The following is a 25,918-nucleotide window of genomic DNA, read 5'->3' on the forward strand; positions in this document are numbered from 1 at the left end:
GCTGCCAATGACGTCAAAGGCCGACAAGTTGTCAATGGATACAGAGCCAGTTGCTTGTGACAACAATAGGATTTTCACTTTAAAACTTGGTGAGCAAACTTTTGTCCCCCCTTACTCAACTGATAATCGTAATACCCTCAATCAACATCTCCATAGGTATTTGATCAACATCCCGATCAATACTTAGTTGACATTCGATCGACACTTGATCAGCAGTCAGTCGATGGTTGGCTGAGTGTTGACTGACTCATATGCATCAACTGAAAATTAGACAACTGTTGACCGCCTGTCAACCGAGATGTTGATGGAGTGTCAACTGAGGTGTCAATGGAGAGTCAATACTGTATCGATTGAGTGTCAATCAAGGGTGTTGATCTTGGGTATTGATTAAGGATATCAATCAAGGCTATCAGTCAACACTCGCCTGCAGATGCCCTCAGTACACATGATCTGTAAATTCAAATATTCAGAATCAAATGATGGGAAAATATGTAATAGTAGAAAGAAATAGCTGGTCTATTTCAAGGTTGTTTAAAATCATGTTTCTTGGATCAAATCTTTGTGAAAGAATTTTACGATTTTACTTTGTTCCAGATTGTGATTGTTGAGCAAGAATTAAAAGAAAAACATGTAAATAATTTCAAGAGAAAAGAAATGTAGTCATAACGTTTTAATGGCTAGCTTTATAACCTAGAAAGTGCAATACTATCTATGCACAGTTTAGTCATGAAAATAGCAGGAAATTTGAACCTCTTGTTTCATCTTTTTTTCCTGTTAATGACAGGGCAAACCCTGAAAACCTTTTTCCTTTAGCAGTAAAACTTTGGCTGTACTGGGGTTAGGGTCATGAAATCAAATGTTTGAAGTCGTGAAAATACCATGACTATTACTGATTAAATGTTACTAGACATACAGTTGGATCCCATTGATTGTAACTCATTATTTCAAGTTCCCCGTTATTTCAAACTCAAAACCATTTCCCTTGAATTTACCTCTCAGTCATTAACTATCGGCTACTTCGAGCTCCCGCCATTTCAAATACTTTGTGTTTCCTCTGAGAGTTCAAAGTAGTGGGATTCAACTGTATATGCTGATGATAAAATGAACTGGGTGAATATTTTAAATACCTTAAATACTAAACTGTTTTCTATTACATGCATAACAACTTGTCTAATATATTAGTCTGGATGACATTATTTTCAGAACAGGTTAATAAAATAATTTTGTTTGCAAACACATCTTTTAAAGAATTGCTACCCCTCTCGTAGGGGTGTTTGCTATCTTTGATCAGAAATGACTAATATTTTCTCACAGAGACCGACACGTATACCCTCTTCAGGAACAATGAAGTTACCAACTTGCTTTTCTTTAGAAGGGTCTAATTCAAAAAGGTTTGCATTGCTTCTTTTCAGACAGTCCAGACCCCAAACAGCTGTATGGCTTGATTTACCATGCTTAGCACAGAAGTATGTGTTCTGTGGTTTACAGTTGTGTGGTAAGATAAATGTAGATGAAGGACTTGTATGAAACAACATGGGCACCTCCTCATCTTGCTTAAACATTGTCCAGTCAATTATGTTGTCATCTAGCTGACACAGGACACCTAGGTTTTAAAAACGTAACATTTACAAAATGACAAGGCTTAATTTAGTCAACTTCACCAACTATTACAGCAAAAATCTAAGTATTTTCCATTATAATACGTGCTAGTGTAAAGGGATCATGTGTACTAAAGGCATCCGTGGTTGAGTGTCGATCGAGGGTATCGATCGACACTCTGTCAACAACTCAGTTAATACTCGATCAACACACCATCAACATCTTGGTTGACAGTTAACCACTTTTTAACTGATGCATCTGAGTTGTTTGACACTTGGCTGACCGTAGACCGACTGTTGATCAAGTGTCAATCAAGTGTCCACCGAGTATCGATCAATATGTTGATCAAGTGTATCGATCAAGGATATCAATCGACACTCGACCACTGCACAGATGCCTTAAGTACACATGATCCGTGTAAAGTGGGCAGGCAGGCAGAAGAAACTTTTTGAACTGAACTTCTTCATAACAAACAAACTTCTTCTCTAAATGGTCAAACCAGGCCTGCAAAATTGCCCTGCTCACAGCCGGTCAATTTGGCCGCTGCCCTGTCCTTAATGAAACCCCTGGGTAGCCTCCTCCTCCTCAGACAATACTAGATTCTCAGCCAACATGGGGTTTCTATGACTTCTTGTAAGTTTAAAACTATCATGAAAACTATGTTCAAAATTATCTCACTGACCTGTTAGCAGAGCCCAATGCGCTTTGTGCCCATTTTCCAGACAAGGCTTATGGTTCTTATCAGCATCATAAGGAACAAGCACAGCAGATCCCTTTAGCAATTCTGAGACAATAAATTGATGATCCTCAAATCCATAACTTATAACTTGACATCCAAGTCTATAAAACTCCTTAGCAAGCTGACCCAGGTTTTCTGCTGAGTACATTTCACCTTGCTGTGAATAACCTTTTGATCTTGCCATGGACAGTAAGTTGTCTAGCTCCTCTTTATGTTGTTCCTGCCCGGCACAAAATGCTGTTTCAGTATCAGCTTTTTGATTTTGTATTAGTTCTGCTGCCATACTGATGGCAGACAATCCACACCTGTAGAGAACAACTGTATAGCCTGAGAGCACTCAAGAATCAACACCAGAAACAAGAATCTATTTCAACTCTTATCAGCTAACATCAGCATCATCCCATGCTACTACAGAGCTGCCACCTATTCGGCAAAAAGTTGAGGCCTGAAGGAAACTCGATTTTTACACTAAAGAACTTTTTCAAAATTGACTTCCATGTTGTTTTTTCCTCCATGGCTCTAGACGACTCTTTGTTTTTTTGCAAAATTAATATGCATTACCAAAATTTTTCTGGCCCTTCTCTCCTAGTACCCTGCCACCTTTTCCTCTTGGGTTCAACCTTCCTCTCTCTCAACACCCTTCATTTGAATGAGTGTGCAAAAAGAGATGTCTGAATGCTGGGGCTAGTGTTCGTTAGAGGCTAATGACATAATTTTGTAACATGATAATCACATCAGCCCTGTAAGCCCTGATTGGGAAATCATCTGCTGCTGCAACAATGTGCAAACCCTCCTCTCCAAAAAAGTAATTGCGACGTACTAGACCAAACATCGTAATTCCTCACTAGTCTCCCAAAATTTCATCTCTTACAGTACCAATGTGATTTGAATTTCCACAAAACTAAATTTGCTGTCTGGCAAGTGAAGGTCAGAATCCTCTAGTTTGATGACAAAATCCACTGGTCCCAGGCTATTGGACTCAACATTCTTTGCATGTTACTGGAAAGGAAACTCCTTTCTCAAACGGGAATTGGGGTGATGGTGATGGTGATGGCGATGGCGATGGTGGGGGGTGGTGTAGGTTGTTAAGAGAGTGAGCCCACTGTGTTTTTGCATTTTGGTCAGCCAAACAATGCTGTGTCTCGATCCTTGGTGCTCTCCAGCACGCAAGGGAACCGTACCTTAATATTTTCTATCTCTTGTTCAATATATATACACATGGAACTACCTACTCGTTAATTTTTTTTCAGATTCTTTAGGGTGGAGACCTGGAATCCTGAATACCCTTTTGGCGCCCCCACTTTACTGTGTGAGAAAAGAATCTCTTTCCTGCTCCTTACCTTGGCAGTTTCCCCTGAAATCGAGTTGATACCTCCCCGTTACAAAGAAGCCAGTTCTTACGATCAGCAGTAATGGACGAGATTATTTCACGGCACTGTGTTTTGACATCAAAAGCGAGCGCGCTGTTGCAACTCATTCCGCTGTTGCACTTTTTCTTGGTTCGAATTTCTACTCTACTTTTTCTGGACAAAAACGCAAGTCCTAGAGGTCCTACATAAAAATTTACAACTGTTCCGCCATTTTTAGTTTTTATTTCGCCCCAGGCCTTCTCAGAAAGAAATATCAGAGCTGTTGATTGTTCCTTGTATAAATTATTATTTTTGCATAGATTATGAACGTATTAAAACCATAATCTGGTGTGACATGTTGAGACAAGAAAGGAATTTGCATGTGACATTAATGACCTTTGCAAATTCTCACATGTTCAGAATAATTTATTTTGTTACCATAAAATGCTGATTATCTCCTCTCACGGTGGTCTTTTAATATGGCCAAATCTTGAGATATACTTATCAGCGTGACTAATAAAAAGCAAAGCACTGGGTTCAACAATTTACAAACATTACACTTGATAAAACCACAAACAATCGGAGAACCAATCGGGTAGTTTCCATAAATTTGGGGAAAAATCATGTGGCCTTGAACACGATAATTATCAAAGGCAACACACCCACCCACACACTCTCTCCTCAAAAAAAAAAAAAAAAAATCTCACAGGGAGGGCAGCTGAAACAGGCTAATATTATTAATTTTAAGTTAGTCCAAAGAAACTATACAGCACATGTACAGATAATGTTGACCTTTTATTAAATTTCCAACATTGTTTGTCTACAATAATTATTGTATTCAATTGATATCAACTGAGAGTAATAAAATGATGTTCATAAACAAGAGACCAGTGGAAAATGAAGTTAACTGTTACTTCTTTAATCACACGCTTTCTCTGGATCCACAACATTATTAAAATGGCATGAAAAGAATGTACAAGAAACAACCGTAATGGTAATTTCATCAGTCAGATGAACAGAGAATGATTGCAGCTGAGGACCTCTCACGACTTGCATACAGCTGAATGCTACTGTAACCTGGAGGGGCAGAGGGTGTTAATTCTCGTCTTCTAAGGAACCTAGTAACTTGTCTCTTTTTCCCCTTCATCCCCTCACATACGACAACACAATCTTCTTGTCCTCTCAGAAAACAAACACAATTTTTTCCCAGGCTTCTCTCAGTCTGTCTGTCTGTCTGTCAGCTAAACTACTAGAGGGCAGGAAATTTCTCAAACTCAAACTTATACTAACGTCTTACATTGGAATGAATGTCTGATTTACTATTTGCAGATCACTGGATCTGCTGATCAATTTTGCAGTGGCAAGAAATATTCAAATACTATTACTCCCTACAGTGTGAGGTGCAATCTTCAACATCAAAAGAAAGGAAAGATGGAAAAGTGTTCATGTAAACACAAATCATAACTCCATACTGTAAATTCCCACTTAAAATATAGCACTTACATATCCCACCCCCCACCCCCCCCCCACCCTTGCCCTACCACCTCCCCTTCACTATGTTGTAGCTTGTATCAATATGACCTACCATGGAATGGGGTAATCTTACACAAATAACTGACATTGTTTAGAGGAAAAATCAGTATACATTAAAGCTTTGCCGTTTTTGAAATTACCAATTTTGTCTGATAATTAGCTTTCCCTAAAAATAAACCCAAGAAAACATCTTTTCAATGAGCATAAAACCAAGACTAATACAGGTAAGTGGGATTTTACAGTATGCACCTACAAAAACCAAAACCATAGGAGATGGATAAATATGGGGCTAACAGAGTTTTAACCCTGACGGAAGGGTTGGCTTGAGAGGGGGGATGTGTCTTCTAAATTAGTAATGATACATTAGCATTACTCATCACAATCTCAGCATAATGTGATTTCATTTATCTCCTACTGACTAGTCTATCTCTCCATCCTCTTCCTCCATGGCTTCCACCACTTCTGCCTGTCTTTCTTCCTGAACACTCTGCTCTTCTTGAACACCATTCTCAGGATCTCTGCTCTCACTTCTCTTTCTCACTTTCTCCGTCACTTCCCCTTGTCTCTCCTCCTTCATTTCCACATCCCCATCACCACCAGTGTTTTCAACTCTTGCCTTATTCTCACCATCACCCTCATTAGATACAGACAACCTGGCATTCTTCATTCTCTCTTCTTCTAGCTCTTGTTCCTCTTCAATTTCTGCTCTTCTTTTAGCCATTGCTCCTGAAAACAAGAGGCACACAGTAAATCACAGTGTAGTCATCAGTGTTCCAGACAAGTGAGGGGTCTCGCGTCAAAAACGCGACAAGGTCACCTACATGACGCAACAAATAAATAGAAAATTTATAATGATTTGGTGGGAGCAGTGGAAATTGACTCATTGGAATTCCTTATTGACACCCAGCCTTGAAAACCTATCCGCAACCCTGAGTCATAGGAGTCTGTGCATGAAAATATAGCTGATTAGAGCACCAAGAATAGAGCTGAGTAGAGAGTCAACTACAACAAAATGGAGTGGAGTAGAGCACATTTAACAAGAATAGAATGGAGGTGAGCTGGTGAGAGTGGAGTAATCATATTGTACATTTGATGCAAGCTCCTTCAAACATCAACAGTTTCTTTTATTTCTTTTTTTTATTTGTGCAAGTTCAAGTACTGCCTTGGTTTATTGACTTACTTTTCACAGCTCTTGTTGATTCCTCTAAGAGTTTTTGTGTCTTGTCATTAAGTTTGGCTGGCAAGTAGAAGATGGGAGGGTTGGCTTTTGTCATGATAAAATGGCTCAATTTCTCACCATGTTTATCCCACTCCTCTTGCTGAAAAAGAGAATAAATAAATCAGTTTGAAGCCTGATTGAATGTGACTGATATTGCAACCCAGAAGATTGGACATAGTGCAGACTCGCGTGCAAACGCATTATATATAGTTAATGGTAGATACTTTCCTTGGAGACCACATAAAAACTGGGATGATGTAGAGAACAACTGCAATTCTTAAGGCCACCACAGGTTACCACTCTCTCACCCTCCCTCTCCCATCCCTCCTCCCCCTCCTCCAGCATTCTGTCGGATTGCCTTAACAGTTCACTGGCAGCCATTTACATTCCTGGATGGAGAGTAGTACTGTGGGAGCAAAGTGTCTTAAGTAGGAACATAATCAGGTTTGTCAAAAGTTGTTGGTAAAATCAGCTTTAAGCTACCCACTTTGAAACTCTGCAACACCCCTTAAATAATGCAATGACCCCCTTGAGCTGGATTCCAATGTAGCAACAAACATGTACACTGTAAATTTTGACAAGAATACATTATTTCATTACCAGTTCAGCCATATCAACTTTTCTCTGTAATAATCTCAATTCTGCTTGTTTTGCTCTTCTTTCTGTGAATAATTCCTTTCTTTGAGTGGACAATTCTTCTTTCTCTTTCTTTTCCGCTTCTTCAAGCTTCTTGTTTATTTCCTCTCTTCTTATGTCCTAATGGAAAAGAGGACAATTCAAAAGTAAATCCTAACAAGTAAGGAGGTATTATCAGATAACATCCATATATGTTTGTGACCTCAGTCCCACACCCTCTTACTTTTTCATCCCTTGTTGTTGAGGAGAGAGACCCTGGTAGTGGCTGGTTTAAGCCTAATGACCAAGCAGGCCAGTGTTTATCTCTTGTTAATTCCGTATTTTCGTACATGTAGCATTAAGTGACTAGAATCACTGCTACTTCCCTTATACACAAGAGTGAAGAGAGGCATTGTGAGGGTGCTCTGTTGCCCAAGAACACAACACAATGATCATTGCGGCTCCAGCCTGGTTCCCTCAATCTAGGGCTCAGTGCACTAGCAATTACGCCACTACAACCCCAGCTTCGATCATCAAACATGACAATATTAAAACTTAAATATGCAATGGGGAAAGACTTGTGTTATCACCTATCAAGTTTATCAATACCTTCTCAGTCTTCTGAGAGCTATCATCTTTGAACTTTTGAAGAGTGCCCAGCAACATGCCAAACATTCTCTTATTTCTGAGAAAAAACAAATAAAGGTAAGTCATGTATTATATACATTTATCTTTATAATTATTCACCCTGGGTGGAAAGGGGCACTGTGAGGGTTAAGTGACTTGCCACACAACACAGTGACCCCAGTCAGAGCTTGAACCCGGAGCACAGTGCTTGATGCAAAACCAACTCTCAAAATGCTACACTTTACAACCAGTTCATCAGAGTTCTTCTGTGATTCATGGCTAAATAAAAATTAAATTTTACATTTACTTCCAAAGTATACTGGACTAATCATTGGATCACCGTGTTTGCTACAAAAAAAAAAGCAGTCTTAGAAGCAACAAACCCTTTGGAATGAGCTGTCCCTGAAATTCATCTGCAATATAATTACTTAGATCAGCTCATAATGAGCAATATACAGGTAATAAATTTCTCACGAGTATAAGCCAGCCCCCAGTGAACAATTTGAAGTTTATATTGTTATGTACAGTGTTTCAATGTGTCCAGAGACACTTCTTAGGTTTTGGAAGTTTTATTATAATTCATCAGAGTAATGCAGACAAGTTGGTGGCTAGGTAGGTGAAAATAATAACAAAAATTGCTCCAAGTATACTGGAACAGGAAGCCAGCAGTATCTGTTTTCCAAGTCTACAAAAGTCATGTAGACTGAAAGTAGCAACTGGTTTTAGTGGCACATTACGAATGAAGGGGAAGTGCGAGTACTGTGTAGTGTAGAATGATTAACAATAATCAACAAGAGTGTGGTGGTGGTGCCAGTGGACAAACCTTGACTTTGTTTTGTCATCTGTTTTAGTAATAACATCTCTCTTGAGGCGAGATGGCGCAGGCGTAGCCACAACTGATGACTGGATAGCAGGCTGTAAAAGATAATGTTAATTTTCTTTACGAAGATAATTCAAGTTGTAAATCAAAAGACATGAATATTTGTCATGATCTTTTAAATCTCTCCTTACAACATACATGTAATCAGTATATGGTCAAAATCATCAATATTTAGGAGGCCTTGCTTTACCAAAGGTATTCTTAAAAGTTTTAAAAGAAATAGATAATGACATTAAGGAGATATGCTGTTTTAACCTTGAAATAGAAAATGTTCACTTAAGACTGATTACCTTGTCTGTATCATCTTCTTCTTCTTCGCCTTCACTATCCAGACGCGAGGAAGGGTGGTTTCGGTCCTGTGAAGTCCTTGTCATTACCACACGACTCCAGAGTCTGTTACAATAAACAAGTAAATTACATGTTATATTCCTACTTGAAAATGTCAAACCGAACAGGTTTGTACAAATAGACCAGACCTGCATTATTGTTAGAAAACACCAATCAAAATTTACAAGCTGTACAGTATGCTTCGGCGGACAGACAAACCTTCCTGGTGCACCAGATGAATCACGTCTTTTAGTTGCTGGTCCTTGCCCCAGTGCCATGCTCCTCTCTGGGAAGTCCCTCTTCAGCATCACACGCCGTCCTGCTGCAGGTCTGAATCAAACACAATACATTTTATCCTGAGCTCCAAGAAGAGAAAAGCCTTGGGTTAGTTTTTGGGCCCTGAGTAACACCTTGCCTAAAGCCACCCTGTTACCAATTACAACCAATTACCTTTGTCATAATGAAAATATCTGTCAGTCACATATGTTGGTGGTTTAATGGTGGTCAGATTAAGAAGGTTTCATGACTGTAAATAGTAAATCGAACTTTGTTGACACATAAAAATGAATGTTTTATTTAAAAATAAATAAGTTTCAAAGTGTATACACGTGGAAAAATGCCTGGATCACTACCAAAGGGACGGATATTAGACTCCGATCAACACTTTTTGAAAAGCCAGGTGCTAGCTGTCGCTATGGTTCTTGAATTCCCTTAAAATTTTCAGTTTTCATGAGTTGATTTCACCGCAACAAAGGTCTGTACTCGTTCTATAATTCAGCCGCAACATTGCAGAGTGCAGATGAAAAGACAATAAATACGCTTACAATGTAAGATAAGACTAACAAACTGAAACTAAACAAGCTAAGCCTACTATTTACAGAAAGATGCAGATAATGTCGAGAAACGAGTCAAGCTGTCCAGGGACTCTTCACAAAGCGTAAATTAAACTTCCTCCTCTCGGTTAACTTTGATTACGAAAACAGCCCTTTTACCTGAATTCCGAAGGATCTCTTCCGGTAAGTTTCTTGATGTTTTCATCCACGGATTTAAGCCCTTCCCTCGCTAATTCTAGGTCGCGTTGTAGCTCCGCCACCGACGCCATCTTGCTTCTTCAAGATCGCGTGCAAGTCTAAGACCGCGATATTATATGGTCAGCGTCAGACTAGGTCCAGTCTCCATTTTCTCTCAAATTCATTCGGACGTGAAACGCCTTGCAGTAAACGTATTATAGGGCGGTTGACGCTTTTCCATATTATGATTGTAGGTACAACAGGTTTTACACATTCTTAGGCAACACTTCATTTCATTTGGTATGAATTTAAAACAGCGACCGCTACTAGGAAAGTGGTCAGGTGAAGAGATGAAGGGCCAATGAAGGGTGTATCTAGGTCTTGACCGTGAACAATAGTACACCCCTCCCTCCCCCCCCCCCCCCCACCACACACACACACTCCCAATTATCACTTCTTATTTTGCGTTTATTATCTACTTAGTCTTTAACAGCATTGAGAAGACAGATATGCGTCAAAGGAATAGCTCAAAGCATTGGAAAAAGATCATTTTACGTGTGGCTAAACTTTGTTTTTAACAGGTATAAAAAATATTTTATTATTAGGTTATTATTTAAGCTTGTTAGTTTATTAGTTGACTTGTTGACAAGTGCAAAGGGCGTGTTAAAAGTAAAAGGTTTGGGGTGTGAGAAAGAGCAGCAAAAAAAGAAAAAAGGAGGAGGAGGAAAGATAAACTTTTCATCTCCTTTCCACTTCTTTGTTGCCGCTTTAACAGCCCCGATAAAAAATTATGTGCTGACAGCTGGTAGAGTGAACACTATTAACATGAAACTGTTTACATTTTTCATAGAGTAGATGAAGGACGAATAGAAGAATTTGGTCCAGACAGGTAAAAATTGATGCAAATATATGAAATATTAGAAGGATTAGGAGGGAAAGACTGTCATGATCTTCCTACTGGTGAAATAAAATCTTTTTTTTTTCAGACATACAGATCTTTTAAATATGTAAGTTTAAAAAGGGAAAAGGAAAACCTTTCATTTGGACTGCAAACAGCTGTATTTTTTGTAAAACTTGGGCAGTCTATGTATGAAAGGTCTGGCACCTGTCAAAACAGTGGATTGCACAGGAGGCACGTGCACTTTGTACATGAAGATCCCACTTTAAGCACTTTGTGCCGAACAAGAGTGAAAAATTACTGATTTGTAGTTAACTTTCAATTCTTTGTATTATAAAGTGGGAATTGCCTCACTGTTATCCTCTTCAAGTTGTTCAGTTAGTTGGGGTGCTGCGGCAAATATGGTGGAGGAAAAAAAGGAGAGTCAGAGAGGCTTGGTGCCTTCCAGTGACGTGCTTCTCCCCTATTTTTTTTTGTGTGCTATTTTTCACTCTGCAACCCATCAAATTGAATGTCTGGAAGAGGCTTCCTGACTGTGTATCTCACTTTTCATTTTCCTTGTATGATTATTCAGGGTAGCAGCAGAGTGGGTGTTACGTTGTGGAGGTGGAGTTAAATTCAAGAATCCTCAAAAATGGATTTGGGACTATAATGCCATACCAGATGGGCCAAAAGGAAGACTTGCATTGGAAGCAATCAATGCTAAAGGAATAAGTGTAACAACTGGTGGCCTTCAACATCTTGGTAATTATATGTTAAATCTTGCCCTGCTTTCATTATGTTGGTATGGTGGCCTCGTGGTTTGCATGTTACACTTTGGCTCAAGTTGCCTAGGTTTCAGCTGGCTAAGGTCATTGTACTTCCCTCCACCCTGATGTATAAAAAGGAATAAGGCTGTTCTACTAATTAAGTAGTACCCATTGATACTCCCATTGGGAGTGGTAAATTAGTAAGAGTAAAGAGTCCTGCCCACAAAGACAATACAATGACCACAACAGGGCTCAAACCAGGAGCATGTTCTTTGATTTCCAATATACCATTTAAACTTTTACATCGACCTCACTGTGTTTCCAATAGCTAGAAAGTAGAGCAAACCTAAACATTTCCTCCTCTCTATTTCAGTTGGACTGCAACATCTTAAACAGCTGAACATAAACAGCTGTATGTATGTAACTGATGTGAGCAAACTTCTGCCTGTGAAAGAAACCCTAGAGGAGCTGGACATTGGGAACTGTGGCAGTATATCTGATATATCACCACTCTCAGAACTAAAGTAAGTGCAACTTAATTCTCTCTTTCCTGCAATGCAGGCATATTTTGGTGAGCAAGGCATTTTGATCAAGCGAGCACCATCTTGGATTCAAACTCGAAGGAGGCTTGGAGAGAGATGAAAAAGTGTTCTAGGGAGTAGGAGTGAGGGGAGGGGGAGGGGAAGGAAAAATTCCCCCTACCCACCCACTTTTCCTAAGACAATATGGCAGCAAACCTATTCAATCATGAGCTAACACGAATAACTTGTGAACACATGGAAAATGTCTGCACTGCAGGCTAACTTCTCCCCATTCCCTTCCCCCATATCCCTTCCCCCAGAAACCCCACCCTCTCTCTGAGCTCTCTGGATCAAGGACCACCTAACCCTACTATTTAACTATTCAAAATAGGATATGAACCTTTTCAAGTCTTTATTATTTAATTTTAAATTGATATATTTTTATACCAATCCCCTTACTGATAAATTCTTGTTGTTTTGACACATCTGCTCTCCTTTTGTTACAGAAAATTGACAAAGCTCAACCTTGTAAACACACCAAGCATAAAACAGAGAGAAGAGGCAATCACAACATTACAGAAAAGACTCCCTGACTGTGTCATTGAAAAATAAAATGCCAAGTTTTGCATATTTCACATATTTCACATATTTTCAAAGAAATGTTACTTACTGAAAATTGCAAATATTGATACCCAGCTAAAACATCCAGTCTTTCAGGATTTGCAAAACTGAATTAGTTTCCACAAAATAGGAAAAAATTTCTGATCTGCAAAATTGAACTCGACCCGCAAATATTTCGTGTCACATGCTACTTTCAACAATCAATTTAAAACAATTCTAATGCAAGGTATAAATAAAGATGCTGATGAGATCCCCTAAAATAAAATATATATATATATATGCACCCCTACTATGAACAGTGAGTGTAAAATATGAAAATACTAAATAATTTTACCCACTAAACCATTATGGGTCCGTATACCCTCCTCAGTGGCCTGCCATTTATAATCCTATTTCTTTAGCTCATCTAGTACCTGTACTAGTGGAAATATTAATACATTAAAATAAATTCTAAACCCTTACTCAGCTTTCAAAATATTCTTAAATGTATAAATTAGTAATATTGATTCATTTTACACAGTTTTTTTAACATTTTTGAACAGGAAAAACTACTTGGTGTCATCACCAGAGCGAAAAATCCTTCTCGACTTACATGAAAAATTTGTTTTAAGTGTTAACACTTTGGATTCTAGATGTATAAGTAGAATAAATCAATATGACTGACAGAATTTGGCAGTCTATTGTATTATGTCCCTAAAATCTTCTTCCTTAAATTTTCCCTTATCTTTAATGTCCCTTCGATATCCTTGAAATCCAAAACATCCTTCATGGAGAGGTATCTCTGCACAGCTCCACTGTTTCCTTCCTTAATTTTTGATCCATTCTTCAAAGCATTCAACATATTTAATGCATAACAAGTAGATTCTCTACAGCTTTCAAACACTGGAAATAGCTTTACTTGCCACAAGCTCACAATCTCAAGATCTGAATCCTGCAAAAAAATCCAATTATGATAGACAAGATGAGAGAGAATTGGAACATACCCCACACACCCAGGCGTTTTTTTTAATGTGTATTAATCCCTGCTTCATAGCTGTTTGTTTCTTGTGAAGAATTCATCCATTCGTCAAGATGTGATCAGAGTGGTCCAATAAATATGGGTTAATGACCACGCATGAGGTCAAGATGGGTGAATACTGGCAAAATTCTTTTTTTGTGTGTTTATGGACCTTGACTCTATCTCGGTCCATAAATACGCAAAAAAAGAACGAGGCCAATATCCAGCCATCTTGACCAGCAAGCTTGGTCAATAAAGGATTTATTATACAGCTTTTTGGGAATTTTTTCTTGTGGGACACAGCAAGTCTTGAGTGGGCAAGAAAGCACCATCTTCCCTGTTCAGGTAGCCAATTACAGTGGAGGATTTGGTTCATCTTGCTCACTCCCGGAGCTAACCATATAATAATCCCTCTTAATCCCAATTCAATAACTTATTAATAAGCAAGGTGACAATTCAAGCCATTTTCTGGGTTAAGGGTATGTGGCTCCTTTGAACTTGTAGTCATGTACTTAAGGAAATGATGTACATGTACCTGCTTCATGTCTAACAATGATAATGCTTTATCAAGAGGCCAACCAAAATACTGCAGCTTCCCAAGGTCTTCTGATCTTGTCATCTTTTTCACATTGTCTTTGACACCAAACACAATGGTTACATACAACCCTGCAACATCACCAACTTCAACACAGACTGTTGTCATGAAAGCATTGTCAGGAATGCATGCCCCAGCAGGAATCACTACATTGCTGATAATGCAGTTGTTGCCAACAGAGGACTCTTCTTGGATATCGCAGTACTCCAGTACTGTTTGCTGTCCCACTTTGGATGGCATTGTTTGGTGACAGTGTATAAGACATCTTTGCTCAGTGGTGATTTTCTCCTCACTGAGTCCACTCCTTGTTACCATGACTTCTGAGAGAAAGTGGCTTTCAAACCTGGCAAGCACAACAAAAGAAAACAGAGGAGGAAAAAATCAAACTATCAAACTTTCAAAAATGTTTCACCTTTTGACTCTAAGGAATCATTATTCAGTAATTTAAGGGATAATTAAATCCTCACCGAAAAACATCATTTTCGCAGAAATAATGAATATATTCTGCAGTAGTGCCTAGATGATAGAATCTGGATTCATTAAGCAACAGTACATTCAGCTGTCTTCCTTTCAAGAAATTGAATATCTTCTTCCTTTTTTCTACCAATGAAGAAGTCTCCTTTGTGACATTGGCAACATTCTTAGTGTAATCGGCAGATGCCTGGGATCCAAGAGCTTGAAGGAAGTCACCATAGGCATCAATTTCACAGTCAATTGGCTTGATTTCATCCGAAAAATCATATAGACTCTTGGCTGTCTTCCAGTCCACGAAAAATACACTATCAGTGTAAACATGTTCTTCGCCATTCTGAAGAAAAGTAATCCTATGTTTTCTCATTGTTTCTTCTGATGGTTTGTGAAGGAACTTCTTACATGTTGTTTGAGCAATGGGGCATCTACTCTGATAAACAAAATCATAGATAATGTTTTAATCAACATTTATTCCATTTTAAAACATTAATATTTATTAGTTGAGTAAGTTAATTGGGACTTGTATCTTCCAAATTATGATTGGGAAACTGTCACTTTTTCATAGTCCAGGAAAAATAATGACAAGTATACTGATTGATTGATTGACATAAAAAATGTCTTCTTAGGATACCGGTACACAAATATTATTGCTGTCCCAGTACTTTACAATGTGGCCCTAAGATTGATTTGCTGATTGATTGATTGATTGATTGATTGATTGATTGATTGATTGATAAAAAAAATTGTTTGATTGATTGATTGATAGATAAAAAATTGATTGATTGATTAACTAATTAATTGATTCAAAACCTTCAGAAATAACCAAAAATGGAGAAAAGTGAACCTTTGCTCTTAGTTTGCATACCTGTAACCAGAAAATTATTTACTCTATTGTGAGCAGCAAGCTGATCTAATGGTTAGTGGGCTGAACTCTGCATTGGAAGGTGTAAGTTCAAGATCAGGCAAGGGACACTGCGCTGTGTTCTTAGGAAGGATAATTTTAATTAGTCTCCCAATGTCTCTCTCCATTCAGAAGTGTATCAAGTGAGTATCATTGAGTCATCAGCCTGGACAACCTGGCAAACTGCTGGCAGGGAGGGTGGGGGGACGGGGGGGGGGGGGGAAGAGTTACCTGCGATGGACTAGCATCCCATTTAGTGACAGTACTTAACAATATTATGCTGCTCAAGATGCAGAGACTGGGGTTATGTGCCAACAATGATGTTATCTGGTTGTCCCTTTTAAACATGAATCTGTTTTCTGGGGTAGTAAGTTATATAATGTATTAGAAGATGTAATAACCTCAGATGCTTGACCATCACTGAGTGCAAAGACACCATGGGTTGTACCAATAACAATTGGAGAAGGATGAGCCAATGCTGTGAAGCCTGGCTTTGTGAAAGACAAATCTCCATCACTGTTGAACAGCACCAGGATATCTGAAGCCACCACAAAGATACCAGGACTCATCTGTTCAGGAAATTCAATGAACAAAGCCAGCTGAAGCTCTACCATTTGAAAGGGAGGATCACCTACCAAAATAATGAAACAGTTATCAAGCTTGGAAATAACACCAGAAAATTCTGACAAGCAAACCTGCAGCTCCTAGCCTCCCTCCTGTTCTTCCCTATCATTCTTATAATAAGTCCTTCTAAATATAAGCCTAAAGCCAGTTACAATCTATTCTAAGTATAAAGCCCCCCTCTATAGATCGTTTGCACTCATGCAGCATGCAGCTATGCAAATTTATTAGAACAAAAGAAAGTGTTTACAAAAGAAAAGACTTCAACTCCCACAGGATTGGTCTGGAACGCCAATGTGGCTGGACACATGGCCTCCTGTTCATTGTTTTGGAACACCAACATGGTTGCTGTGAAGTCCATGTGAAAACACTCTACATGCTGGTGTCTCTTTGCAGTGACTTCTGGTGCTCATATGAAGACAGAACTCGTTTAAGTTTTGAAATGCAAAATTCTTTCCCACAAGGAGTCCACTATAACATTATCTTTAGTTATCATCAGAATTTTTAAGGCAAATTTCTTTAGAAAATATAATTACAAAGATTTTCAGGTCATCAAAACGGTATAAACTACACAGTGTATACATCAGTTCGCTATTTACTTATGTCAAATTTCTCTGTATAATCTTTGGACTTCTTGTAGTAAATTAAGTAGCACTTGAATTAAATTGCACATTACCGTAAAACTTACATATTTCCCTTCTCACCCTGAAAATAAAAAGATATCCCTGCCACGTCTCAGTTTTACATTAATTTCAAGGACAATTAAATCCTTTCTTTTTCTGAAAACAATGAAGAGATCCCCTCTGAGAAATTAAAATTACCTGCACATGTGGCCATATTTTAATTTTTTAAAAATTAAGAAGTAAACAAGGCTGAAAAAAAAACCCGTTAAACTGCGCAAATATAATAAATATTGAATTTCAACAGAATTAATTTTACAGGTAAAAGCACAAGATAAACTATAAATTATTAAGCTTAATCATAAACCTACCAAATGGAAGAGCGGTGAAAGCTTTTCCCAGGACGCTGGCGTTGGGCAGTCTTTGGCTGTAGCCTCCAGCGGGAAACATGATTATTTTCGAGTTCACTAACTCCTCCTTGTCATAAATCTTTAACAGGTCACCAACAGTGACCAGGAAAGAGCCTCCGTTACCTATCTTTGGTCCAGGCGGATCATAGAACACATGATATTTCACTCCAAGTGGAAGCTCCCCGCGGGCAAGTTTGGACTGCAGTTGAATTTCGTAAGCGTTTTTCTGGCTTTCATCCAGAGCGGTAATCACAACTATATCCCAGAAGGCGATATCTACTTTTTTTCCTCGGATTGATTCAAACTTTTTGAATTTACTTTCCGTAGATCTTCGTATATTGCGACTAGTTTGCGAGAACTTTGCTTCCGCCATCTTCGTTTCGATCGAGTGATTTGGAGAACCAAATGGAATCTGGAACAGACTAGAGCCCAGCTCTTCGCGTGTGGTCACTAAAATGGCGGACGTCGAGTCACTGTTTGACTTTGTTCACATGGAAATTGTCGCTTATTTCACAAACAGACCGGGGAAAAATATAGATGTGAGTATTGTTTCGATTAAAAAGCGTTCTCAGTTAAGTAGATGTGTGAAAAATGATGTCCTTTGTCTTTCTTGTCGCAAAAAATTACGTTCTAAAAAATGTGAAAAATGATCTATAGTTCTCAGACGATCATGAATCGAAGTCCCATAACAAACTCAAGCTTTTGTATTTGTGTGTTTTCCTAGAATGATGTTATACAAAATCTTGAACGGCTTGGATTTAGTGTTGGTCAGAGACTGGTAGAGAGGCAAGTATATTTCTTACTCTCTAGAGTAAGCTTACATGTTATATGATTTGCATTCAGCTTCCTGCGGGTCGAAAACATGCTAAAAATACAGTTTCATATAAATGTTATGTATAGTTTTATTTTTCTACATGCACGGGGTTCAGTCCAGCCTGTGGCTTTCTCTAAGCGTTCTTCAAGGTTTCATGTGGAACAGCAAGCTCCAAGTGCGAGATGCACTTGGATGTTACGTCTTGCATGTGGCTAGTAGTACCTTGAGGCAATCCTTTACTCTAAACTTTTAGCAGCTACACCCAGAGGTGGATCTAGGGGGAGGATGCAGGGGCTCCCCCACCCCTTCAGATAAAGCCTTCTTCTTCGTATTTGCTTTTAAAATTTGTTTCCCTCACCAGTCAGTTACACCATTCCTTAGTGGTGCACCCCGTCCTAAGAAAAATCCTGGATCCGCCCTTAATGCCTGTAGTGTACCCAGGGCAGCTTCATTGTTTTATCTGAAGATACGGTTGTTTTGCTTATCTTTTCTGTAGATTCACAAAGGATTCCCCTCGTTTCAAGGATGAACTTGAAATTATGAAGTATATCTGTAAAGACTTCTGGACTGCTGTTTATAAGAAACAAATTGATAATTTAAGAACAAACCACCAGGTAAAATTGATTGTGCAGTTTTAATGAAGTGTTCCATTAGCATTTCCCCAATTTTTTCCCCCCAAAAATGGGGGGGAAAGGGTAGGGGAGGGGAGGGGAAGACTTAAACCTCCCACTTTGCACATCTTTGCCTTGCAGTTCTTGTCCCCTCCTTGATCTTTTTTGGACTTTCTATCGATCTTCTGGTTCCTACTACCTTTAAAATCTTATTTTTCAGTCCTCCGGTTTGGGCTGAACACCTCTTCCTTCTGGGGTCCAACCCTCTCCCCATCACAGCTGACAATGAAAAGGTTTATTCTTGAGTATTCGTGATTCTCAATAGTTCTTTTCATTTTATTTTGTAAACGAGTAACAGTTACTATTATCACCTTAACTAGTAAAGAATAAACAGCCTGTAGTCTTGTATGCATTGCTCAAGGGTCAATATACATCCAAACATAAGCTCAATAACTAATTCAGTGGTAGCTAATTCCTTATTCAACTCAACAATGTGTATTTTGTTCCAAGGGTACTTATGTGCTTCAAGACAATAACTTTCAGCTTTTAACACAAATGTCAGATGGCAAGCAGTATACAGAGGATGCCCCAAAGGTAAAGAATCAATACTGTTTATCAGTCTTTGCTCTGGGTGAAATGCAGGAGCCTGTGTTTGGTCAATGTTGTGGATTTTGTAAAGGATTAGTGCAATAATTATAGGACAGAGCATCACAACCCTCATGTTCTCTCAAAATGCAAGATATCTCCACTAAAACAAACAAACCTTAAAAAGACTAAAAATCTAGATATAAATGCAGTGAACTGTTGCATACAGGTGAACCTTGGCTCACAGACACCTTCTGTAGGTAGACAAGTCTTGTAAGCAGACACTGATTTTGTATTCTGGTTCAAGCTACTTTATAACACGTTACATTTTTAACCTCTCATAAGCGCATGCCTCTCTTTTGCATCCCAAGCATGGCCACCGAAGGCTGCACTGTCCATTGTGTTTTTCCTGCTTGTGAGCGATAGATCAGCAGCCAATTTCTAATTTCTTTTTATGAATTTTGTTCTTACAGTTCTTAGCCTTTCCGAGTGGTCTCATAAGAGGAGCTCTGTCAAACCTCGGATTGACATGTTCAGTTACTGCTGACGTGTTATCCATGCCTAAATGTAGGTATACCATAAATAATGTGCATACCCCGCCCTAAGATATAATGCCCCCAACATTGCACCCCCAATCGATAAGACACAACTGTTATCGGTTGTTTAGCCCCCAAGTCAATTAGCCCCTACCTGGTTAGCCCCCGACCAGAAGTCAATTAGCCCCCATTCACGCTTAAAGAACGAGAAATAGACAGTGTTTTCGACTTCTGGTTAGGGGCTAAACGTTTAGAGGCTAATAAACATGGGGACTAAACGACCAGATATTGACATAACGCCCCCTACAAGACATAACACCCCTATTGTAACGTGTAACGCCCCCTAAAGTCTTGGACGCAAAAATCTCTACGATAATACAACAGAAAGCCTTCAACTGTAGACTTTATGTTTAGAGAGTTTTACAATGTGGTTTTCTTGTGCATACCTAAATATTTCAAATGCATATAACCCCATTTGAGCATTTAACAAAACCTCAATCCTGTTCTCGGAAATATTCCTACCAGAAAAGACTTTTAAACGAATGTAAGACCTGATATAAGTCTGGCGCTTATAATCAGAATTTTACGGTTACACTACTTGCAAAAATTTCGGACGATTTTAATTTCGGACAAAAAAAAAAGTGTTCGACAATAAAACTGTCCGAAATTTTTAAGCGTCCGAAATATTTACAGTACAGTTTAAAACTTTAAAGTAACTCCAAAGCTCTTAGTTTCCTTTATGGAGCGAACTCTAGTTGAGACAGTGCTTGAAATACTTAACGGCTTGATACAGTTTGTGTTATTTCCTTGTCGGCGTATCTGTAAAACCTTGAGGGTGCTGTAAAACTATCATTTTCACATTTGGTGTTTCAGTCTGATTCGTGTTTCGTAGGCGTAAATTTACTTTAGCTATGTGTCAGGAAAGTGTTCGAAATTTTGGTCCGGAATTTGTCCGAAATGGGATAAAAAGTGTCCGAAAATTAAGCGTCCGAAATTTTCTGCAAGTAATGTGTGTGTTGTTATCCACTTATAGTTAATCGGGAGATCAATTGACATTTTTAGCAAATCCTTGCATAAGTAACCAGCATATATACCAAACTGGTTGTAACTCTTCAACTGATTACTAGTGAATTATTAAACCTGTCTCGTAAAACGAAGGAATCTACTGCTAAAATTGAGTCTAATTTTGTCCCTATCTTTTCCACAGGTAAATTTCAAATTGTGATCCCTAAATCTTAGAAGTCAACCAATATTGGTTAGGACTAACAAGCTGATGTTGAAGATCGGTGATGCAAAATCACTAGAGAAAGGAAACGAAGAAGACTACACAGGATGGGCTATATATAGAACCCTCGACGGAAGACAGCTGTGTTCAATTCTCATCAACTTCGTTTATGTAGTTTTACTTAACAGATTGTAAATAATATTATGAAATAAAAGTAACATAGACAGGGCTAATTCACCCCGCAATTTTGCTGGGAATGTGTTTGTCACTGAGTAAAGCTCTAAGCTTATAATGTAGTTCATACCCCATACCCTGGCCTGAGGTTTTGAAATCTGTACGCCATTTCGTGCCTTAAGAGGTCAACCTTATTACTTCATTTTTAATGCTATCGGAATGATTCAATGTCCACCCAATGTGTTCGACATTAACGTTATCAAGGACACCTCTTTTGGTTGGTTCTGTTTCTTTATTGGTTTATAGCTTGTCACGGGTTATTTTGTTAACATGATTGATGCAAGGATGCCTTTATAAACGAACCGTCTCAAGGGCCAGCTTAGAATTCTTCACAAAATGGAATATCTGCACGTAAATCAAGTGTCGTGTGGTGTTTTCAATGAGCTTGCTATGCATTGCTCGTGTGGTGAGACCCGCTTTCTTGCTTGTTACTGTTTGTTTCGTTAGAAATCTCCTCTTTAAAGATCGTACTTCGAAGTCGCTGAAAAATAAAATTAAAAAACTGTGGTTTTACTGTTGACGTGACAATGAGAATCTGAGTAAGTTCGTGTTTCTTAATTTGAAAACAAGTTGGTACCACAACAAGCCACCTCGAAAAACTTTCAATTGTACTTCTATTGTACTTGACCGTCTTGTAAACGATGCTCTCGGGTAGAAGCACTTTGAGCTCTGCAATAGGGGCAGGTTTGGCAGATATGTTCTGTTTATTTCTATCTCAATTTCAAGCAAAATGAAGTTATTTCAGTTAAATTCTTATGCAGTTTTCAACCTCGGGTACGTATTTAGCATGTTCTTAAAATTTTAGTCCTTCTTGAGACGTTCTTACAAAAAAGGTTCCGAAAAGAGTTTGGATGGCTGTAATGTGAAAGAACAACAGTCGTTTTAACAATCATAACAACGGTCCTTAATTGAAGTCCAAATCAGCCAAAGGCAAGATACTAAAAACTTGACACACCTCAAAGACTGAGCCTTCAGCTTGACAAAGTACACGGACAGCGGTGATGGGTATACACGACATAGAACAACAGGCTATGATCCAACCCAAACCCTCTGCCCATTTGGGGTATTTTTTGCCCTCGTATGCCAGAGGTTGGTACTTGGCGATGCTAAACACAAAGATTCCCTAGGATTAAAGTCAAATAAGTTAATGCAAGAGGAAATCAAGGTAAGTACCTCGATCTTCTCCGGGTTAATGGTATCCGTTTAAGTCATTGGGAATAGAGCAGTTTTCGGATATTCCGTTTGCTTAACTCCAATTGGGTGCACGTGAAATTTTCTCACTCTTGTTGCCGTTTTCTCTCCTTTGCTGCGTTTGCCGCCGGTTTCATGTTTTTCCCGTTCCTATTACAGGTCAGGTGTTTTTCGCTCCGAGTTCTGATTAGTACACTGAACTGTTATCTGGTAATACTATTGGCTGCGGTGTTACGTGGGTTTCAGTTTTACTCCTGTAGTGAGGTATTGTAGCCAACTTCAAAGATACTCTACATGGCCGTTACTTTAAGGATTTCGTCACAAAATCCTTAAAGTGGCACCTCTGGCTGCACTACGGGCTTCAGTTCAGCAGTAGCTTTTTGAAAACCTCCCTAATGCCATGACTACACATGAATAACTAAAGGGCTCAAATCACAAGAGGTGGAATAACGACAGATAGAAACGGTGGACCTGGTATGCGTTTTTCAGTTAGAAAACACCCTCTCTGAAAGCGTGCGCTGACTGAAAAGCCGTAGATTGGAGCTTGCGGCTCGTGTTCCCAAGGTATTTATCATTTTTACACTTTTGTTTTCTAGTCAGGTGCAACTTACAATCACCATCAAGGAAGTGATGAACTTCCAACACATGATCCACCACCTGGATACACGGCGTCCTGTAGTTCTCTCGATACTGCTGGCAAATCTTCTTGCGCCTGTAGCGTAGACGGAAAGGACTAAATTGTGAACCATGCTCGGCAAACAAAGCACATATCAGCCGTGAGATCTGTTTTGAGCAGTATACGAACTTGTTGCACTTAAGAGGGAATCAAATTGAATTAATACGCAACATCAAAATGTTATGTAAAATATAAAATCTCTCCCACTCAATCATGTCTTGCCTCCTCCTCAAACGGGGGTAGGTTTTGTGAAATCTGTACACAGATCATGACATCGAAAGTATTCTAAGTGAGTCTAATATTAAAATGGTCGAGCTTGAGTTTCAGTGGTCCAGTAAGGGCGTGTACAAGCTAAATTTTTGATAAGTCCGTGGAAACTTTTTGATAACTAGAAAACATAAAACTGCCAGGGTAAATCAGAAATGGCATGCTAAAGTGGTTTGACCTACTTAAAAAATATATATTCAAGTGACTGTTGTGCTAATTGGGAAACTGTAAATGAATAAACAAATATTTGAAATAGAACATAAACGTTCGTATACTGTGATCGTCCGGGTGAGTGTTGTTCTGAAAAGAAGAAATTAAGAATCCCAACGGGTGGAAGGCTGACCAGTTAGCCATTTACAAAGCGCTATCGAGGAGTTGAACTCGGGACTACCGAGAACAAATCCAGATAGTGCTAGGGTGGAGCATTTGAACCAGGGGCCTCCAGATTTCAAATCCAGCGCCCTAAACCCCTCGGCCACTTAACTGGAGCGGCAGGTGGACACTAAACAACAGATTTAACTGCGACTGTTCTTACCATAAATCCAGCCGACAACAAGCAATTCAAACAGCACCAAAAATAGCAGTGAGATACCAGCGGAGAACGAATCAAGTAAATTGAACACGTAAATGCCACCCTGAAAATTCAAAAAGTGACACAAAATCAAGAGCCACCGTGAAGGCTGACACATACTTTTATGACTCTAAGGTTTTTGCCTGTAACATGAACGGGCAGGAAGTTGCGGCGTTTTTTGTTGGTTTGTCTGCAACCTCGTTCCCAGGGTCCTGAGAAAAAGAGAGGATCCTGGGAACGAGGTTGGTTTGACTGTAAGAGGTGGCTGAAGGTGTCTGATTAGTTCTTTAAGAATGACAACCAATAAGAAACGGCAAGGAGGATCTCTGTATAGTGATGTCATCACTATGGAGATTTTCGCCGACATGTCTAGTGTCTCTGCAGTGTCTGAAACAAAATGGCAGTCTTAAAGAGATGCCTGTTGACTCGCTGATTTGTTCCGTCTCGTTCTCACCTGTGTCACGCAAGGCAAACCCAGAACAAACATCACCAGGCACACTGCAAGTACAACAGCCTCTCTGTATCTTTGTAGATGTTCCGGATATAGATCTATAATAGCAGCAGCCACTACTTCAACTTGTCCAAACTATTCAAAATAAAATAAAATAAAATAAAATAAAATAAAATAAAATAAAATAAAAGCAAGGAACCAGGGAAACGCAAACAGCTACAGCGTTGAAATATTCATTCCATACGCATTTTGCCCCTCCCCACCCCTGTACAATGTTGACAAAGCGCTTTCATCTAACACAAGTTTGCATTTTACCAATTTCAAACGTTGAATGGAGGATGGGGGTGCTGACACTTATTCTGTAGCTATCATTATTATGATTTTATATTTTTACGCATGGCTGTAGCCATTTCTGATTTTGAGTTTTTATGAGCAACTTGTTAAAGTTTTTTTTTGTGTGTTTTCAAAGTAACCGAGTGTTGAAAATATAACTACTCAGGTTGCGTTTTCTGACTTACCTCAATTTTCTATTTTTACTGTTACTGTGACGATATAGATCGAAGGAAAAAAATGAAATGTTTTCATCTGTTGTCGTTACAAAGATCATCATGTTAAGTAATGCATCAAGAACCCCAGTCGTTAGGCAGAGTTATGAATGAAAGGCATCGTAAGGAATCCTGAATATTCGATCTCCTTTAGCTTCCTTTGGAAACGTTGACCAATCGTCATCTGAAAACACTCACCTGACTATCAAGACCCAAGGTTATAAGCATCAGAAAGAAGACCACTGACCAGATCTGGGGCACAGGAAGCTGTGCTAAGGTGGCTGGGTAAACGATGAACACTAGTCCGGGACCTTCAAATTTAACAACAGAACGAATACATTAGTTTTCATTGACAATTGATAAAGAAATTTTCTCCAAACAGGATGATCGGATTTATAATCGTAAAATTAAGTGTTAATCTTACTATACCTTGCGAGGCCACTTTTGCCGGGGTGCTCCCAAGTATATGCGCCATATGACCCACTACAGCGAACACCACAAATCCCGAGAACACACTTGTACCACAGTTGACGAGTGAGATGAACAAGGCGTCCCTGGATGAAAACACTCAGTCACTCAAGTGCATTAAATTTTGTCAAGATTAAGATTTTATCTGTGGTCATACGCTTGCTTTTGGAATGACATTGTTGTTAGGTATGTTCCATGCTACATAGCTCGTGGCAAAAAAAACTTGTTCGACTTTGCATTTTCATAATTTAGGAAGCTTATTAATTAGAACGGTTTTCAATTGAGTGTAGAAAGTAATCAGGCAATTACTTTGGTTTTAGTTTCACTACGGTTTAAGATTAGCTAAGTAGTCTACTTGGCAAGTAATTGGTTTGGTTTAGGTTTTGCGGTACTCAATGCAATTGAAAGTCGCTCTAGAAAGAGTTGGTTGTCTTCTTGTTAT

At 38.9% G+C, this 25,918-nt stretch overlaps 6 protein-coding genes across 6 annotated transcripts in view; 2 read left to right on the top strand and 4 right to left on the bottom strand.

Moving 5' to 3' along the window:
- Window positions 1–1,277: 1,277 nt before the first annotated feature.
- LOC145484052 (actin maturation protease-like) lies at window positions 1,278–4,380 on the bottom strand. The gene is made up of 3 exons (XM_081462656.1): window positions 3,679–4,380; window positions 2,282–2,643; window positions 1,278–1,603 (listed from the first exon to the last, which is right to left on the bottom strand). Exons 1-3 carry the CDS (start codon window positions 3,813–3,815, stop codon window positions 1,278–1,280), a joined length of 825 nt encoding a protein of 274 aa, XP_081318782.1. The 5' UTR covers window positions 3,816–4,380.
- Window positions 4,381–5,436: 1,056 nt separating this feature from the next.
- On the bottom strand, window positions 5,437–10,028 carry LOC145484050 (pinin-like). Its single transcript, XM_081462654.1, has 8 exons — window positions 9,881–10,028; window positions 9,108–9,218; window positions 8,852–8,954; window positions 8,505–8,596; window positions 7,664–7,739; window positions 7,040–7,195; window positions 6,401–6,539; window positions 5,437–5,946 (listed from the first exon to the last, which is right to left on the bottom strand). Exons 1-8 carry the CDS (start codon window positions 9,988–9,990, stop codon window positions 5,639–5,641), a joined length of 1,095 nt encoding a protein of 364 aa, XP_081318780.1. The 5' UTR covers window positions 9,991–10,028; the 3' UTR covers window positions 5,437–5,638.
- Window position 10,029: 1 nt separating this feature from the next.
- On the top strand, window positions 10,030–12,684 carry LOC145484053 (ATP synthase subunit s, mitochondrial-like). The gene is made up of 6 exons (XM_081462657.1): window positions 10,030–10,148; window positions 10,382–10,479; window positions 10,749–10,787; window positions 11,371–11,540; window positions 11,919–12,069; window positions 12,573–12,684. Exons 1-6 carry the CDS (start codon window positions 10,143–10,145, stop codon window positions 12,676–12,678), a joined length of 570 nt encoding a protein of 189 aa, XP_081318783.1. The 5' UTR covers window positions 10,030–10,142; the 3' UTR covers window positions 12,679–12,684.
- A 588-nt stretch (window positions 12,685–13,272) lies between these two features.
- LOC145484048 (fucose-1-phosphate guanylyltransferase-like) lies at window positions 13,273–17,675 on the bottom strand. The gene is made up of 5 exons (XM_081462651.1): window positions 17,264–17,675; window positions 16,053–16,282; window positions 14,747–15,180; window positions 14,220–14,622; window positions 13,273–13,618 (listed from the first exon to the last, which is right to left on the bottom strand). Exons 1-5 carry the CDS (start codon window positions 17,673–17,675, stop codon window positions 13,373–13,375), a joined length of 1,725 nt encoding a protein of 574 aa, XP_081318777.1. The 3' UTR covers window positions 13,273–13,372.
- A 29-nt stretch (window positions 17,676–17,704) lies between these two features.
- Window positions 17,705–21,655, top strand: LOC145484055 (trafficking protein particle complex subunit 6b-like). Its single transcript, XM_081462658.1, has 6 exons — window positions 17,705–17,841; window positions 18,027–18,088; window positions 18,613–18,730; window positions 19,238–19,321; window positions 19,786–19,879; window positions 21,056–21,655. Exons 1-6 carry the CDS (start codon window positions 17,758–17,760, stop codon window positions 21,085–21,087), a joined length of 474 nt encoding a protein of 157 aa, XP_081318784.1. The 5' UTR covers window positions 17,705–17,757; the 3' UTR covers window positions 21,088–21,655.
- Window positions 21,650–25,918, bottom strand: part of LOC145484056 (sodium- and chloride-dependent GABA transporter 1-like) — an 8,808-nt gene continuing 4,539 nt past the window's right edge. The window contains exons 6-11 of the mRNA XM_081462659.1: window positions 25,438–25,562; window positions 25,207–25,319; window positions 24,467–24,598; window positions 23,977–24,076; window positions 23,110–23,210; window positions 21,650–22,430 (exon numbers count right to left, since the gene is read on the bottom strand). Coding sequence (XP_081318785.1) covers window positions 22,212–22,430; window positions 23,110–23,210; window positions 23,977–24,076; window positions 24,467–24,598; window positions 25,207–25,319; window positions 25,438–25,562 — 790 coding nt within the window. The 3' untranslated portion in view covers window positions 21,650–22,211. The remainder of the gene's footprint in view (window positions 22,431–23,109; window positions 23,211–23,976; window positions 24,077–24,466; window positions 24,599–25,206; window positions 25,320–25,437; window positions 25,563–25,918) is intronic.

Source organism: Orbicella franksi, chromosome 4 (genome assembly GCF_964199315.1).
Source record: "Orbicella franksi chromosome 4, jaOrbFran1.1, whole genome shotgun sequence".
Lineage (NCBI taxonomy): Eukaryota > Metazoa > Cnidaria > Anthozoa > Scleractinia > Merulinidae > Orbicella > Orbicella franksi.